The following is an 18973-nucleotide window of genomic DNA, read 5'->3' as shown; positions in this document are numbered from 1 at the left end:
ATATATATCAGCTTTGCCATATGTCTATTTTTTTGTATGAGCAACAACTCTTAAGTCAAATTTTCTGCCATATGTTGACACTTTCTGGTCCATTAAAGCTGATTTTGATTTTGATCCTGCAAAACAAAGTAGTATGTCAAAGTCATGAAAAAAGGCGTAGAAGTTCATTGTATATTATGTCAAAACAATCATAGTATAGTTTATCATTAAAAGTTCATAATATGTTGACAAAAGTGAGAAGAAAAAAAGTTAAGCAGGTCCAAAAAGATATAGTGTTGTATGTGGAAAAAAGTAATAAAGTCATAGTAAAGTATGTCGAAAAAATCATCAAAAATTCATAGTGTAAGTATATCTAAAAACTGGTTAAAAGCCATTCTTGGATGATGTAGTGTAACTAAGTAACTTGAAAAAAAAAGTCATGGTATAGAGTCATAGTAGTATGTGGAAGAAACCGAAAATGTTATAGTTAAAATTTTAGTAAGGTATGTTGAAAAATTGTTTAAAAAGTCATGTAAAAATCATAGTGTAGTATATTGAAACTATCATGAAAGTCATAGTTTAGTATGTTGAAAAAGTTATAGTATAGTTTGTTGGCGTATACATAGGCAATCTTAGCTAATATGCGAACATCTATCCTTGGAAAATAGGCCTAAATGGAACCAGAATATAATGTCTAAGGTCTAATATGATGTATGTTTTATTGAACACTTCATTGCAGCACTGGCTGTTAATATTTATCAAATTTACAGTGCACTGTGCCAACACCTCAGCTAGAAACAGAAATAATGTATTATTAATAACGGATTTGGAGAAAAAAAGACAGGAACTAAGCCATGGACCAACCAATTTAGAACATTCAAAGTTCAAAAGTACTGCACTCTCATTTGCCAATTTGAGAGTGTCCTTGTGTATATTACATTGTTAAATCAAAGTTTCTCCACATGGGACTATGGTCATTGTAGTCTTTATTACATTTGTTTGAATACACCCTGTTCCTCAGGCTATGGATGCATGATGCAAAGCACAGATCCATTTCAAATGTCTTTCTGTTCAAATGTCTCATTGCAACACAATCCGCTCCTCATCAACACATTATTTTAATTTCCTAAACTTAAATATCCTATAAATATTAAAGTGCTTTCATGCTTTTTAATGAGTCAGTTAACCAGTGACTCTGATTCAGAGTTAGCAGATTAGATGTACACAGTTATTTTTGATCCATAATGTTTTGTTCATTATCAGTAAATCTTATCCTATGGCATGTCAAACTCTCTTGTGCACAAACGCTGCCTTGACTTTCTTTATTTTTCTTCTTCTTTTTATAGTCAAGTTCCAACTTGACAACAATTTAGGCATGTGTTTTTTTCTTATGTGTGACTTCAAAGTACAATGCACTCAACTTTTGGGAGATGAAGTGTTGCTTTTGCAATAAAATGAGGAAATCGTGTCAGACTGTGAACATTATGATGGGAATTATTAATTATCTGAAATGTTTTGTGACTTTAGCATATGAGGTCTGTTGTTTTCACTTCCTGAAGGTGGATAAATAATATTTTCCACAGTCATTCAAACTCTTCGAAGAGAATCACAAAATAGTTACACCCCTCTGTAAGTGTGCTTCTGACTGGTTTCACTTACATTAAAGATTACTTTATATATTTATATATGTAACAGGAGTACCACCTCTCCTAAAGATACAGTATCTCTAACCAGTGCCGATTCTACTTTTAGTATCAAGGATGCTGTGTAATCAGAGATGATATCCAAAAAAGGAGGGTGTATTATTTCCATCTTTGGGTGGTTATTTACTGTAATAATACATTCAAAACATGCCAGAACGGTGTGGAGAATTGGGCAATAAGGCCAAAAAAATGTCAGCAAAAATATGCAGTTCATATGTGACATGCAGCTCTACAACACCACTTAAATTAGGAATTCCAATGTGTTATTTCCATGGCCTAGGAAAGTTCAATCAGTATTGGTGAACATGAGAGTCTCTCTTTCAAAGCCACAAACCACAGAAGTAAGTCTCAAACGTATGATGTCAGTAGGTAAAAACTCTGGAAATAAATAAATGGGAGGCTAATGTTTTCTTTTATTATGCGCAAATATGCTTCTGCTAGTGTTCTCAGTTGTGAAATGGAAATGTACCCAATAATATTCCTCTCGCTGATCTCATCTATCCCCATACTGTTTTGAAAGCGATACTCTTAAAACGGCATCAATGCCTTTTTTTTTTTAAAGTACACAAAATTTGATATGAAAGAATATGATTTCATGTAAAAAGGGTTAGGTGTAATAAGCTCAGGCTACACCTTTTTGGTCCTGTTTGTTTCTTGTATGTACAGTGGCTTGCATAAGTTTACCCCCCCCCCATGCTAAAGCTGCTTGAAAAATGCTTGATATATAAGAGGAATAAAAAAAATATCTTTTGGAAACTGATCTTAATGCCTTAATTCAAAAGATTTAGGAAAATCCAACCTTTTCTTTGTGAATGAATAATGTATTGTATAAATAAATAAATGTTCTTCCTTAAAATACAGGGGCATAGGTATACACACCCCCTATGTTAAAATACAGGGGGCATTAGTATACATCCCCTATGTTAAAATACAGGGGCATAAGTATACACCCCCCTATGTTAAAATACAGGGGCATAAGTATACACCCCCTATGTTAAAATACAGGGACATAAGTATACACCCCCTATGTTAAAATACAGGGGCATAAGTATACACCCCCCTATGTTAAAATACAGGGGCATAAGTATACACCCCCCTATGTTATATTCACATAGAGGCATTTTTATTTTTAAAGGCCAGTTTTTTCATGGATCAGGATAATATGCATCCTGTACCTGAAATAAAGTTTTTATATCGCATCTCTCTACCTTTTTTTGTTCTTTACTTCTTTTACATCACAAATTTAAATTTTAGCATTTAGAGTTTTTGGATTTGGATTTTTTCATTATTAACAAATTTTGTCTGTCTTAGACAATAGGAATAACATGTATGAACTACACTATGAACTATTAAAAATGGTCGGAGGTCCTCTTTAAGCTTTTGTCAACTACAGCAAAATCTTAAATTTTCCCATTAGGGAAATTTGGCCATTTGTTATTGGAATACATGAAAAGCAGACCATTTGACCTTATGATGGTATAACAAAAATTTTAAGATTGACATAATCAACTGGAAGGTACTGTAGCAGGACTAGCCGGACCAAATGCTCAGCTCGATTACAAATAAACTGGGTGACATTATCATGTGTGATCCATCTATAACAAAACCCCAGGTACACTAAGTTATTTGATTTGGCCAAATACAAAACAGAGTAAATGGAGATGATATTGCACTTCAATAATAAACTGCATGCCTGACATCTCAGAAACACCTTTATTTCAGACAATCCTCTGATATGCAGCTACATGAGGAACATTAGTTTTTAGTCTGAGGTCATACTTATCTCAAGTCAGAATAGCAGTCAGTGTTTTTTCACTTTTTAAATCTCATTTGACTCGGTTGTGTAATCAGGAATATTGTACAGTCACCCATATTTCCAAGTCAAATTTATGAAGAAAAACTTCTGTAAAACTTAAGAAACTCAGATACACTCTGGTGCACAAGCGCTGCACATGACCTCAATCTCCAGAGAAGACAACCTCCTCCCCGCTCACAGTCCTGCAGCTTGTCAACTTGGCAGTCTCAGCGCTGGGTGTCGAGGCCCCCCAGGCTGCCACTTGAACACACAGACAGACATGCAGAGCGGCTAAGTGTCCACGGACCCTCTGATCTCAGCAGCCCTTTGAACAGCCATGGACTTCCTCCGCTGCACGGAGGAGGCGGCAGCCTCGGTGATGCCGTGGTAGCTGTCCGTCTCCTGAGAGTCTTCGCTGTTCTGGGACTTGGTGCTGTCCTGCGAGTCCGGCTTCTGCCTCAGCGCACGGGTCTGCTCTGCCTTCAGCTCGATGTAGGAGCGAGAGAAGGTGTGAAAGATGGACGTGACGGGGAAGGCCATGAGCAGTATGCCGCTCAGGATGCTGCTGAGCGCCACCACCTGGCCGGGGATGCTCCTGGGCACCATGTCTCCGTAGCCGACCGTGGTCATGGAGATGACGGCCCACCAGTAGCTACCCGGGATGCTAGTGAACTCCTGCTTGGCGCCCAGCTCGCTCTCAGCTAGGAACACAAGTGGTGAGAAAAGAGCCATGGCCACGCAAAGAAACAGCAGCAACAGGCCAAACTCACGCGTACACCTCCGCACCGTCAGACCGAGCGTCTGCAAGCCTAAGGAATGGCGCGCCAACCTCATCACGTAAAAGATCCGTAGAGCCCGCAGGACTCGGAGGACTAACCCCACCTTCTCCAGATAGTTGTTCCCTGAGCCCGTAGCTTTCCTTTCCACTGACAGAGAGTCCACAATCAGGGTTATATAGTAGGGAAGGATGGCCACCACGTCAATGACGTTGAGAGGCGTACGCAGGAACGTGCACTTGCTCTGCGTCTGAATGAAGCGCAGCAGGAACTCCAGGGAGAACCAGGCAACGCACACCGTCTCCAGCACAAAGATGTTGTAGCACCTCTGGGAGCACTCACCCTGAGGAGAAAAGGGGAAAAAAGCACATAAAGATCAACATTAAAGGGTGTTGTTCCATTACATTACGCTACATTTACAGGGACGTGAACTCCAGTAAAGTCAGTGATTAGGAATCTATTTCAAAGCCCTTCTGTTTGATTTGTGGGTTTGCCATTGACAAGAGGATGCGTTTGATCTCACAACATAAAGGTGACAGTAAAGAAAACATAAAAGAGAAGGTGCTGAAAGATTCATGAAGTGTGAAACAAAAGGCTTTGCTTATCTATTTAGTGAACACTGACTGCTGCATCAAACCTGAGTGATCGAGAAGTGAAAGCTTTAGACGCGCACACTGTCTCAGTCATAGCTAAAGCCACACTGATTCTTAAAGCTACGACCGTTGAAATACTCTTTTAATGATAAGCTATTTTTTTGCAGACCGCTGAAATAGCGTTCATAAATATTTTAAAATGTAATTATAAGAAATTACTTGGTTATTAAGTCAAAGTCACCCCTGGAGGACACTAAAAAAAGAAAATTTGCTTTTCATTTTTCCGCATTTAAGTGTGATTAATTACAACAATAAAATGTCTTTGCTCCACTATGTAATAATTATGTGTGGATTAATTAGAAAATCTGGAGAAATAAATTCTTCTTCTTTGACATGTTGTGGAATAATGTAAAATAGGTAGCTTTAAAATATCTTCCACAATGTTCTGTGGCTCAGATACACACACCAAAACACTCATGTTGTCCTCGGGTCAAATTGACCTTTTTTCATGTCAATGTTCTTTTAGCTACTCAATTATAATTCCCCAAAATAACACGATTGATTCCACACGCTCTTTGGCAAGTACAAATCTCTACTTTCATTAATTTTGGGGCGTCTTATTACATTTTATGGCATTTAAAAAAAAATTTTTTGAAATAGTATTGAGTAAAAGTTGACATATTCCACTCTGTGATTGTCCATCAACATCCATTCCTTTAATTGTGGTCAAAATAAATCTTAATTTCTGCTTTTCTAACTCAAACATTAGGTATCAATTCCTATAAATGAGGTTATTGACCATAAATTCCAAAAATAACTGTAAAACTAAAGTCAATATGTTACTTTTACGTAGTGTTGAAAAGGTTGAAAAAAGTGTTGAAAAAAGGGACAAAAACATAAAAACAAAGTTCAAAACATCAATAGAAAGCGTCAAAAAAAGTCTTGATTTTCACTTTTGACGGGAAGACAACACGAGGGTTAATGACATAAGGGAGACAACAGCTCTTGGGTTAATTACTAGAATTGTTAGGGCTTTGTAAATTATAGATTGTGGTGTCTCGGGATAACTTTTATGATTTGATACCATAAATAAAATTGAATTGAACTCCATACACTGTGGCTGTTTCAGTTATTACCAGGTGTAAAGTGCCCCTGCGTGAATATATAAGCAAACCATTTCCTTTATTATTTGCTCAGTCAACAGCTCTGCTCCAGGGAGACATCATTCCAACTGACTGCCCTCCTCTCAGAATGAGTATAGTATACACTTAGCTTAGTTTTGCATATAGCATGGTTTTGGCCCTAGAGACCTCAGACCTGCTAAACCCATTAAGGACCATGTAAATCACCGATCAGCAAAGCAGTGGAGTGGAGTTGCAGTTTTCCCCACAGCAGCTGCAATGGACTTGGAAAAGTAGTCATCATGATCAAAAGTGGTATAGATCTCCCGGCCGATTTATGTTATGTGATAAATAGGATATTGTGGTTGATTAGGGTAGTAAATCGCCCCCTCTGACAGATGAAGCTGTTTGGCGAAGCCAGAATAAATAGGTTCTGTCCAACCTTCACAATTCACAGTATGGATGAGAAAGACTATGTAATAATACAACACCAGCCGGCATTACTTAAATAAATCATGTTTTTAAAGTTTACATGCAATGTCAATGCTACAGCAAAGAAAAAGAATGTCGGAAAATGACTCTAGGGATGACAATGTCCGTCTGTCGGCCCACTTCTTTTTCCAGACTTAAATTAGTGATGGGCGAAAAATGAATCTTTTTAACAACTCTTTTGAGTGTCTGGTATGTATCGGGTCTGCCTGTACGTACCAAGTGGGAATGAATCTCCTAAATGTCCCACTCATACTGCCCTCGCACTTGCCGTCATCATAGGATACTGCTCACGCTAACTGCTACACTGTGGCAAACAAAGGAAGCACAACAACATATGAATAAATGGGAATTATTATCTTCAACAAGCCTGGCAGCTAGACTTAGACTTAGACTTAGACTTAGACTTAGACTCTCTTTCTGAATCCTTTTTGGGATGACTCCCACAAGGAAATTGAAATTTCCAGCATCAGTTTTAGCAAGAACGCAGTGTAGAAGACATGGGTTAAGATATAATAATGGTAACCAGAAGATGTACTCATGGTAACCAGAAGATGAATTCCAATAATCTCCGGATGTTCCTAATCTCCTTATTTTTCATATAGCGCCATATCTAGTCAACATTTCTTTGTGTCCAATACTGTAGTTTATGATCAATTGTGTTTAGTACTAATTAGCAAATGTTTGCATGCTAACATGCTAAAGAAAAAGTACTGTGAACAACGCAAGCAGTACACATGTTTAAACATCAAAATGCTAGCATTACAGCCTCCTTACTAAGGAGTAAAAGCAGTACATAAGGACAGATACCTGTATCTGTTAGTCACATCAGAAAGACTCCATTGGCTCAAGTCACAGTAAAAGTAAAGATAAATACAGGTTCAAGATTGCCAACTTTACTTTGAGGGGTTGAATCGGGAAAAAAACAACCTTTTATATAACATATTCTCCCATTTTAGAATGCCAAAAACATTTGGACAAATTGAGGACGCGACTGTTATTTGCTTAATATTATTATATTCAGTGATACATCCTCTCTATTCAGTCTCATATCGTCAGATTCATATTTTCTCTCTCTACCCCATAACGCCTGCATTATCAATCCACTTTTGCACCATCATGCAAAGTAGTTTTCTAAAGCGCGTGGCAATCTTGAAGCTCTGCTGTTGCAGCGGAGCGATTCCAATTTGAGCCACCCTCTAACCACATGCTGTCATTTCACATCCAAAGTAATAGGAGTCTGAAGCCAAAACAAACAAATGTGCTACTGTCCAAATCCTTAAGGAGCTCACTCGTTTTCACATGCTAACCAGTATGTTTCACACCTCCTCTGTCATTCTGCTCTTCTGCATCCACACAGGATTATGTCTGTTTGTGACACATTTGCAACTGATACTGTTCCTTCTCTTGAATTTGACCAACTTACAGTATTTGCATTGTTCTCCGTCAGAGGCTTTCTGGCTGAGTGCATTTTCCACTCCCTCCTGCCCTTTTCCCCACTGAAAAGCCTATGATGCGTTCAGAAGCATGGATGATCAAATTAAAAGCACACAATTATCCATCTCAGCGATCAGGGGACTCTGACCCCGTCACAGCTGAAGACAAGCGTGCAAACCAAACAATGAAGGAGGCGTCAGCTCACCTCTGATCCCCACAGATAAGTTGGAGGGGGTGTGATTCACAAACAGGTAGACTACAAGGAACGAGTCTTGGGCACACACATGCTTTTAATGCATGTATTTCTTTCATCTCATTGGGCTCTGCTGTGTGTACTGAGTGGTCTGTGTGCCAGACTGAGTTTCACTTTCTTTCCCAGACAACATCTAATATTCTTTTTCAAAATGCAAGAATCGGATTACAGAACAATAATGTGATTGTGTGTGAATCCTCAGGACTTTAAAGGTGAAGCAAGTGCAATTTCTATCCATCAGAAAAGATGGAAGATTTAAGATCTGGTTTCACTTTCAGCTCTGGTTGTCAATGCAAAAGCAAAAAAAAATGTGCATTTGTCTAAAAAAAAGACAAAATTATCTTTCAAACATCATATGTGTAATTTATAGCTCAATTCAAACGGGATCAAACAATTATTAGTACATTGCAGTTCCCAACCGTAGCAAATGATGTCCCAATGGGTCCACTATTGCACCTTCTCCTTCTCATTCTGGTGCGCTAACCATACCAGGCTCATTTCTACCCCCTGGGGTGGAAAAAAAAAACATTGTTGGGTGAGCACTGCAGTCTTAGGGCCCCATTTTAATGACCAAAGCACAGGTGCCTTAAGGGCGTGTCCAAATCCACTTTGCACCCGCTGCGCCGGGTCCAAGATAGGGCCCTTAGAGTTATTCTCAATCAGCCACAGGAGTCAACAATAGGCACATACCACACAAAATGGACTGGCTACACAAAACATAGATGCTTTAGTACACATAATCCAAGATTCTTGTTGGCTGTAGAAAATTGTTTTTTTCTTCCCAAAACAAGCTTGTATCCATCTGCTTGGATGTGAACGCTTGTCAACCGGATTTTCTAGCCCCTCACTTACCGTGATGTAATAGGCAAGACTCTAAGATCTATTTTGTACATTGACTCGTGCGTTGTATATTAAATACTGGCTAACCGTAGCCCCAGTCTGTGCCCCTCACATCAACTGTTGGTAGGGTTAGCAAGCCTCATAAGCACCAGCAGAGAGGTGATGTACATGAGTGAGAGATATACTCCTCCTCTATGGCAGTAAACACAACATATGGGCCCCGGTAGTGCTATATTCAGAGCATAACAAGATTCTCTAGAGCTGCGGAACAGTAACAGTAACTGCGAGAAACAGCAGGGTTACAGCCATACTATACAGTATGTGCTTTGTACTAACACTCACGCACACACACACACACACACTGCCTGTCACAGCCTGTCCCCGCAACCTTTGCAGCAAACACTGTGTACTCATTGCTGCCTCATTTCTATCGCATGGTTAAATAGGCTGGTAAGGACGACTCTAGCTGAATTTGAGGGTGATATGTTTTGGGTTTTACAAAAGAGAAAAGATGAAGACAGGTTTGGTGAATGCGTGTCTGCTTAACTCCCCCACCTCCAATGACGAGCAGCACACATCCGCTTCTGTAAGCTTTTTAAATGGAAGCAATCGGGACTGTCTACACAATCGTTGAGAGGTGACGTTGGCTGCAGTCTGCACAGCAGTGGTCAACACATTCATGAACAGATGAAAAGTGAGTAAAAACTTAAAAGTTAGGCACAGACAAAAGTTAAGTTTAGGCATCAAAACTAGATACTTTGGTTTTGTGGCTTGGAATAAAACTCTCCTAAGGAACACCCATTTAACAATAATATAATAATAATAATGTGTCCTTTAGTAGTCCCACAAGGGGAAATTACAATTAAACTTGAATTACATTACACAGAGACCTGAGTTACACACACATGCTCAGTACCTAGGCAAGCACTAATGGAGAGATGTCAGAGTATAGTAAATATTGTTCCATCTATTTATAGCCATGTAAAAGATTGACTGGAACTCCTCCAACTCACACAGTGCATGCTGGGATATGTTCCTGCCCCTAACAGTTAACAATGTATTCAATAACCATTAGTGCTTGCCACATGTCCCCATCAGCACAGTCTACTGTCATGCAAGTATATCTTTCTATCCTCGTCTTAATTTGACTTCCACAAGCTTGAAATGACTTTAATTCAGCGTAAAATCAGTGACATTGAATGCTGCTGGTTTTGAGATTAGTGTCCCTGGAAAGAGGAGACATTGAATCAGGAGAGCAGGGTGGTACAGGGAAACCAGCCTCAGGAAGAAACCCAAGCAGATAGAAGCTTGCTCGAATCATTTCACACAAATTACTGTATGACAAATATGGCCGATGTTTCCACTAAGTAGTTTAATGACTTGCTGTGTGTCTGATCATTTCGCATAATGACCAACAACTATCATTTGTGAGTCATTCCTCCACTTTAGTTTAGTGAATTTCCTCCGGACGTGTGGTTTTGTGCGTGTGTGTGTGTGTGCGTGGATATGTGTGTGTGAGTGTGTGTGTGATCAGGATGCAGAATTATGATTGCCAGGCAAACTGTCCTGCTCGAACCTAGATTTAATGATTACATAAGCATTTACTAATTTCGAAAATGTAGTTATTTATCAGTAGCCTGAAAACACACGAGAGCTGTAACTCTATCACACGGGGCATTGGCTCCGGCCCGAGCAGTTTTGTTGCTCACTATGAATTTATGACGCTCGTTCTTTAGGGGGGGGGGAGCGGAACTTTATGGCCAATGCTTTATGAACAAAAATATGTCATCCCTTCCATCCCCAATATTTAGCAGCTTTCAGAATACATTGTCTTCCCTCTGTTGAAGCCACACCTTAGCACATGCATGTCAACTCCTATTATCTACTTCTTAGTCTGAATCAACAAGGGTTTATTTACTGGATTGAAGCTATGCTTCCACCTTATTTGTGTTTCTAAACTCTGGTCGCTTTGAGAACCAGAACCTCCGATCTGGCAAGTTTTAAAGAAAATTTGGATCGTGGAACAAGTCGAGCATGTTTGGGTCTTTTTTATTTTATTAACCTTTATTTATTCAGGGAAGGCTCACTGAGAGGCAACCTCTCTTTCAGAGGAACGTCAGGTCACATTCACACCTGGAAGCTGCCCAGTACAACCACAGTCTGATGCACTAAGCAGCTGCGCTGGACAAGTTGGAGTTAAGAGCCTTGCTCAAGAGCAGCTCAGTTGTGGTAATAAGGGTGGGGCAATCTTTCACTTCCCCACCAAGATTATTTTCCTGTTGGCTTGGGGAATTGAACCTACAACCTATGCCTCAAGCTTGCTTCTTTAACCCTAGGCCACCACTGCCCTTGATCATGAAGATTCTGGGGTGGCAGTAGCTCAGTCCGTAGGGAGTCGGGTTGGGAACCCGAGGGGCACTGGTTCAAGTCCCCGTATGGACCAAAAGGTTGGGAGCGTGGATTGGTGGCTGGAGAGATGCCAGTTCACCTCTTGGGCACTGCCAGGTGCTCTTGAGCAAAGCACCGTACCCCCCCCACCGCTCAGGGAGCTGGTTCAGCTGGCAGCCCACTCACTCTGACATCTCTCCATGTATAGTGCATGTATAGGTCCTGAGCATGTGTGTGTATTTCAGGCCTGTGTGTGAGCAATAACAAAAGTGTGTACACAGAGTGCAGTGTAGTAATTTCCCAATTGGGGACTAATAAACAAATTATATTATTATTTATTTTTTTATTCACAAAGAATGTGTTTACGGCACGTATTCTCTAACTGGGCCTTTTTGGGACAAGGCTAAACGCTGGTTACAGCAAAATGACCTTAACCCATGTATCCAGCTAATTCACATAGCTCAGATACCCGTACTGTGTGGCGATTAACTTCACTGTATCTTTTATGTGGCGTTATCTGCGGTGTGCAAATGTCCCACCTAATAAAGTTTCTTCCCAAGACTAATTTGCAGAGCCACCGTCTTTGCGATTTGAGATCAGCACCGCCCAAGACAATTTGCTGTCGTGGAGGGTATTTGTGGTGTAGCCAGACTTTAATCCACAGCGCTGTGGTCTGGCAATGCAAGACTGCCTACTGCTCTGCTAATAGCTTGCATTGTTTGCACTCTTGTCTTGTCTGTACACCTGAAAATAGAATAACTGAATAGCTGACCATCTACTTCAGCCCGCAACAAGAGGAACACTGTGTCTAAACAGTGTATAACCATTCACAGTATTTGCGTTATTGTATATAATGATCTCCAGGGTACAAGCGGCCGAAATGGGTTTCCTCAGGAGGGGGGCTGGCGTCTCCCTTAGAGATAGGGTGAGAAGCTCAGTCATCCGAGAGGAGCTCGGAGTAGAGCCGCTGCTCCTTCGCGTTGAATGGAGCCAGTTGAGGTGGTTCGGGCATCTGGTAAGGATGCATCCTGGGCGGTGTTCCAGGCCCGTCCAGCTGGAAGGAGGCCTCGGGGAAGACCCAGGACTAGGTGGAGGGATTATATCTCCAACCTGGCCTGGGAACGCCTCAGGATCCTCCAGTCGGAGCTGGTTGATGTGGCTCGGGAAAGGGAAGTTTGGGTCCCCTACTTGAGCTGCTGCCCCCGCGACCCGATATCGGATAAGAGGTTGAAGATGGATGGATAGATGGATGGATGGATGGATGGATGGATGGATGATCTCTTCAGCTGTGACAACCCACATCACCCATGTTTTTTTTTATTTCATCTGATCTGATCTAATCTAACTACCATAAATACTGATGGCTCTTGCCTGATCACGATGACTTCACTCTTTATAATGAGTAAAAGTTTCTCTATTTTGGTTCTTTACAGCTGAAGATTGAACAGACAACTTTTATGAGCAGTGTAATTCAACGGGGCTAAGCATCAAATGATTGTCTTTTTGAGTGATATTCTGGAAGAAGAAATATTTTTTAAACATAAGACATTACTGAATGTTGTTTCAGTTAACCCTCCTGTTGTCCTCGGGTCAAATTTGAACCCTTTAAAAAATGTCAGTATCTGAAATATGGGTTTCCTTTTAACCAAATTACCACAAAAAAAAAATGGATTGAACTCCTTGCAACGCTCTTTGCACATACAATTGATCACTTTCATTCCTCTGATCTTAACTTTTAGTCAAAATAAGTCATAATCTCTGCTTTTTTAACTCAAATGTTAGGTATAGTTCTACATAACGGAGGGTTATTGACCATGAATTCCAAAAAGTACTGTAAAACTAGTAAGGTGGTGTTAGTGAAAACTTAAAAAACTAAAAAAACGTCTAAAAAAGGGACGAAATTTGTCAATTTTCTGTCCGTTTTTGAACCCGGGAGGACAACGCAAGGGTTAATGGCAGACAGACTACTGGAACGGCAAATGTTTACTAATGCAAATGCTTCTATGGTAACAGGAAAAGCATTTTCGAATATTTAAAGTCAATGGCATTCACTCTATATGTGCTGAGAGGCTGTTCAGCTCCGCAGGGAGGAGCAATTAGAGCAAACCATGGAGCAAGTAACCAAAGAAATGCATCATATTATTTAACATTATTTAGTCTCAGCTTTAGTAGATTCTCAATTAATTCTGACCCATACAAATATATATTGTGGCTATTGTAGCATTTCAGAGCAACAAAGTGTCAAAAATGTCTTAGTTGTGTTTCTTGCCATCCAACAATATAAGTTCCCAATCCCAACAACTCCTCAGAGAAATAAATTATTTAATTAGCTTGCAATCATCCACTTGACTCGCTAACTTCTATCTGTTCTGGCTAAATAGTGTATGTTCACTTGGCTTTTCTGAGCGTTTTAACTAGAAATGCTGCTAAAATATTGGTCCATAAAGCCAAAGCAGTGAGCATTGAGCTGCAGACTTGGGTACAGAGTCTTGATGGGATCACATCTTGCAGCAACTTTACTTTTTGATTTAACATTTATTTTAAAACCTTAAGAAGAAAAAAATCCCCTTCAAATTCACCTCCTTGTCCGACAGCTCAGTACAGAGGGCTAACATAGTTTTTGGTGGATTTGATGTTTTTGTTACAAACAAATTTTATATTCAACATTATGAAACTTGATAAATGCATTTTAAAATCAATGACAAATTGATGCTGTGCAGTAGGGTAACTTTGACTAAGCCTATTAATAATTGGCGATCCCTACTAATAAGGTTTTTGTAAATGTAGCCCACCTATCCCCAGTGTAGTCAGGGGAGGGCCCAGAGTTTGTTAAATCTGTAAAAAAATTTAAATGTCTTGAGTTTGTTTACCTACTTTAAATCATCAGTATCCACTTACTTAACCCACTTAAATAAATGCTAGCTATGCTATATTCAAAGCTGAGGAACAGTAACATACCCGATACCCCATTTTGTCTCTTTTAAACTTAGATTGTCTCTTTCTCTTAACAATTCCCTTCAATTGGAAATGCAATTACTGTATAACCCCAATAATTATTATCTTTAACTGTCAACAGACACCTTAAATCAGAATACCTTAAGTTCCAGTTCACACTAAAATCAGTGGGCCCAGACTTCAAGCACACACACAGACACACACACAAAAACCGACTGTCTTTTGGTCGACTTCACTCAAAAAAGAGCAATTGTGGTACCTTGGTTAAAAGTTCAGAGTCCAGTCTGCACGTGTACCGCTCTCTGGTAAAGAATGAGAGGGCACATTATGTCCAGTATGCTGGTGTTGATGTCTATGCTTGTATTTGGTAAGATCTAGAACCTACTGGATTTACAGTTTGCACTTAGAAATGAATCACTTCTCGACTCACCAGAAATGATTCACCGAACACTCAATGAGAAACACAATTCATCACCGCCATGCTGGCATGCATACTTTACTGAGCACGAACAGCAGTGCGTCTCACAGTCAGGAGAAAATGAGTGATGTTCAGTCTCTATTTTCAGCACAGTCTACATCAAAATTATCGCTATTTTCCTACAGCATTGGCACACATTTCTCTTTCACCCGTCCACACCTTCTAAACCCTGGCTCCTCATTCCCCGGTGATAATATATGGCTGGGGTGAGGGTGTACTTTAAAGTGGCTGGGATTTATATTAGAATGGAGAATATACAGGGCTCTAAAGGCATGAACAGAGGCCCTGAAAGGTTAGATCCACAGGCAGGGCTCTCCCAGAGGATATATGGGACAAGTTTACAAAGATGCTCATGTGACCAGAGTACGCATTTCTGAGGGAAAAAAAATCACTTGAGATGGTTAATCGCCTATCCATCCAGTTAGTGCAACGAGTGGCCGTGAAATGGGAAATGCAATATAGCTTCTCTGGTCTTGTGTGAGAGAGGGGTAGAGAAAGTCCTCTCAGCCAACGAAGGCTTTGCTAAGAGCCACATTAGATCAGAAAGGCAGGCTAAGTGCTTTCTATTGCAGTGGTTGCCTTAAAAATGTCTCGTTTTCTGTCTGACCTCTCTCCTCAAGTGACCGAGTGCATAACGATGGACACTTCCTGGGTTTAAGTTGCATTGCCCTGCTTCAGAGTGCAATTTACTAAAGGCCAGAATTCACATGTCCGAGAGTTTCATAACATGACTTAATGCACTGGCAAATAAAAATGACTTTTACGCTTTAAGAAAGCATCTTACATAACTAATAACATATTATTGATTCTTTCAAATTGCCAATTGTCATAGTATGGGGATATTTTTGCAAATGTTTCTTAAAAGATTATTGCTCTCTGTCCGCTGGAACGCTATGGCTTTTCATTTAAAACGGTTCATTTAAAACAATTATACTTATCAAACAGATGGAATTAGAAATGAACGCCTGCCTCTAATAGAAGACTGCTTCTAATAAAGACAGGTACCTTCTGCAGTTCAGGTAAATAAAGTCCCTGACTTTTATTAGAGGAATTACGGTATTTGTGAATTTCAACAAGTCCTCTTACCTAAACTGCTCTGGGTTGGGTGTTTTGTGTTGTCTTATTGTGGTAGTCTGTTTTCCTGTCTTATTTTCTTAGCCTGGTTTTCTGTCTTGTCTTGTGATTGTCTTATAATTAATGTCTTTTTTTGTATATGTTTTGTTTCATGTCTTAGTCCTTGGTCGCTCTCTTCTTGTAGTTTCTGTCTTGTTGTCTCTTGCGAGTGTCTTGTATGTGTTCTATTTCCTGTTTTATTGTGATAGTCTGGTTTTCTGTGCCGACATGTTTAGTTTTACTTCCTGTGTTTTCCCGCGCTTGGTGTTTTTCCACCTGTTTCCCAGCCCTTGTGTCACCTGCCCCTTGTTAGCCTGTATATTTAGTCCTTGTGTTCCCTTTGCCAGATCATTGTGTGTCTCCTGTGTGGACAGCTGTTTGCTAGTCCTCCCGGTTCCTGTTAGTGTTCCTGTGCTTTCTGTTTTTACGTAGTAGTTTGTTTGCGTTAACACTAGAACTGCCATGACGGTCATTTTGACCGTTTTGAAATTTACATATGTAATAACTTTGCTGGATAAAAAAACACAATCCTGCTGGTTCCTGACTTTTCCTAAAAGGCTCTATATTTTAATTTAAAATTGCTTTTATATACATTACACACAAGGCAAAGAAAATAAAATCACTTTTACCTATTTTGGCCATACACGGTCATATTGACCTCTCGGATTTTTGCGGTATTGTTTTTAATCTTTCGCGCGGTTGAAGATGCATATTGGTTGCTTAGTTAGTTTCAGTGTCTCTGCCAAAGAAACGTCATAAGCGGTCTTGAGTAACTAGTGTGGGCATTACAGATGGGCCGAAGGTAAGGCCAGAGTCGCTAACGCTAGCTACCACCGTGAATACGACGTGAATGGACTCCGTTCTGAAGAGCTGCCGGGTGCTCGCTCTGTGGAAGGAGCGGTCCACGGAGCTAGATGGCCGGTGGCTGCCTACGTGTTTATACAACTTTATACACCCTCAAACTGTCTGGAATTGCACACATCCTCTCCAAGGAGTGCACCAGCAGTGAAATTGTCCGGAGGAAGTTCAGGCAGAAACTAGCAGAGGAGCTGAGACACGAGTTTAGAGAGGAGAAAAGGGAGCGGAGCACGGTCCGAGCAGCGCTGTTCACCACAGCAGACACCAACACGGAGGCAGTGACAGGTTAGGTTAGGTTATAAATGTTCAAAGAAGATACTTTTAGGTGTTATTTGCATGTTTTAAATTATGTTGAATGAATTTACATACCATATATTTCAGATGTGAATGAAATAATTACGTTTTACTATGCCGATATGAATAATTGAAACACCTGGGCAACTCAAGTGTATAATTAAACTCGTTAAATTGTACATTTTGATGTTATTTCGTTTTTCTAAAGGTATCCTAACACAATACCTGCATTAATATTGCAATTAGGTATTTATCATGACAGATTATAGAGTTTGGAATCTGGCGGTCAAAATGACCGCTCACGGCAGTTCTAGTAGTTAGTGAATCCCGGCACTTCTAGTGTTAAGGAGAAGATTGTGGTTTGGATGTGTTACGTTACCTCACTTCCAAACAAAAGTACCTGACATAGTACATACACAACATAGAACGTGACGTAGCTACGTTAGTTGCGGAAAAGCTATAATAACTCCACGTTGACTTTTCGCTTCAAACGGGACACAAGCGGCGGCCTGTTTCCTGCTTTTGTGTGACTGGGTGAGCATTTAGTTGCTTTAGAGCCAGATGTTTTCCTCAGGAGTGGTTGGACCCCAACAACGGAGCTTAAAGTAGATTGAATATTAGAATACTTTCACCAAATGGTCAGAAAAGCATAGTGAGTGCTAACGATGCTGGATGTGTAAATAAGCAACATAAGCCAGTCTACAATAGAGTCTACGTTATCATGATCATCGCATTTCTGTGACTGATTTTCATTTTTATTCTTATGTATGTGTGATATATGTGTAAATGGGTTTATTGGATTATGTTTATCTTGCTACTGGATGCCTAAAATGTCCTTCAGTTTGAATAAAGCATCTATCTTTCTATCTATCTATCTATCTATCTATCTAGCCATGTACACCTATGGTGATAATATGCCAGTGTCATTTCAAAGTGTGTTGCCGGCCACTGGAGCTATGACTCTCAAAGTGTCATACAGCTCAAAAACATTAGGGCAACAAAACAAATTATATTAGTATATCAGTATATTACAGTCTAGATTGGTATCTGAGGAAATTATCATTTCATTAGTTTCATTATTATAGGAAGGATCTGTAAATGGTTAGCTATCAAAGCTAATGGATGTGGGGAAGCTCTGTAATGGGGGAGGATGAGTGGATGGACTCGAGGGGAAGAGATTTGGTAATTAGTGAAAGAAATTCACCAATTTCGAGCTTGAGTCAAGAAGGGCAATGAGCTACGTAAGTGCATTGCTCAACATTAGTTTGAATCAAGACCACTGACAGAGCAAATACATACGTTTTCAGACCAAGGCCCCCCCCCCCAATGAGGAGAGCAGACGCTCCACAGCCAATTGTATCACCTCGGTACACACCATGACTGCTGGGAACGTAACAGGAGAATCATGAGGTGCGATCACACCTCTATTTCTCTTCTTGAACCATTAGGAGAAAGTTTATTTTTTGTCTTTTTTTGTGTAAGTGTACAAAAGTGCTCTCACTTATAGAACAAAGTTTTCATCTCACGTTAAACAGACTTTGACATTTGGGGTGGCACTTTGTGAAATTTACTGCTTCTGATGTTTAAGGCGGTTAAAAATATGCAAAGAAATAGCAGACTGTGGTTTACCTCCCTTCCTGTGCTAGCCTAACTTTTCCTAGAATGACACAGCCACCTCATTATACCCATAAACTCTTTCGGGGTTGCCGTGACTGGTTCAGATTAGGTTTTCACTTCTAATGAACCACCACCACCACCTAATGTTCTCTCGGACAGGGAGCGAGACTCACTTTTTCAGGCACATGTTGGTGGTTAATTGGGACTACAATGACGCCTCAAGAGTTTGAAACATAGTAATTACTCCGGTTGCTCCCCTGATTAAATTATGAAAGCAGCAGATT

At 40.1% G+C, this 18973-nt stretch overlaps 1 protein-coding gene across 1 annotated transcript in view; it reads right to left on the bottom strand.

Annotated features, from left to right (window-relative positions):
• Positions 1-3375: 3375 nt before the first annotated feature.
• Positions 3376-18973, bottom strand: part of kcng2 (potassium voltage-gated channel, subfamily G, member 2) — a 29893-nt gene continuing 14295 nt past the window's right edge. The window contains exon 3 of the mRNA XM_034892660.1: positions 3376-4596. Within this exon, the coding sequence (XP_034748551.1) occupies positions 3769-4596 (828 nt within the window). The 3' untranslated portion in view covers positions 3376-3768. The remainder of the gene's footprint in view (positions 4597-18973) is intronic.

Source organism: Etheostoma cragini, chromosome 14, assembly GCF_013103735.1.
Source record: "Etheostoma cragini isolate CJK2018 chromosome 14, CSU_Ecrag_1.0, whole genome shotgun sequence".
NCBI lineage: Eukaryota > Metazoa > Chordata > Actinopteri > Perciformes > Percidae > Etheostoma > Etheostoma cragini.
The sequence above is the reverse complement of the archived record's forward strand: the minus strand, read 5'-3'. Positions and strand labels throughout refer to the sequence as shown.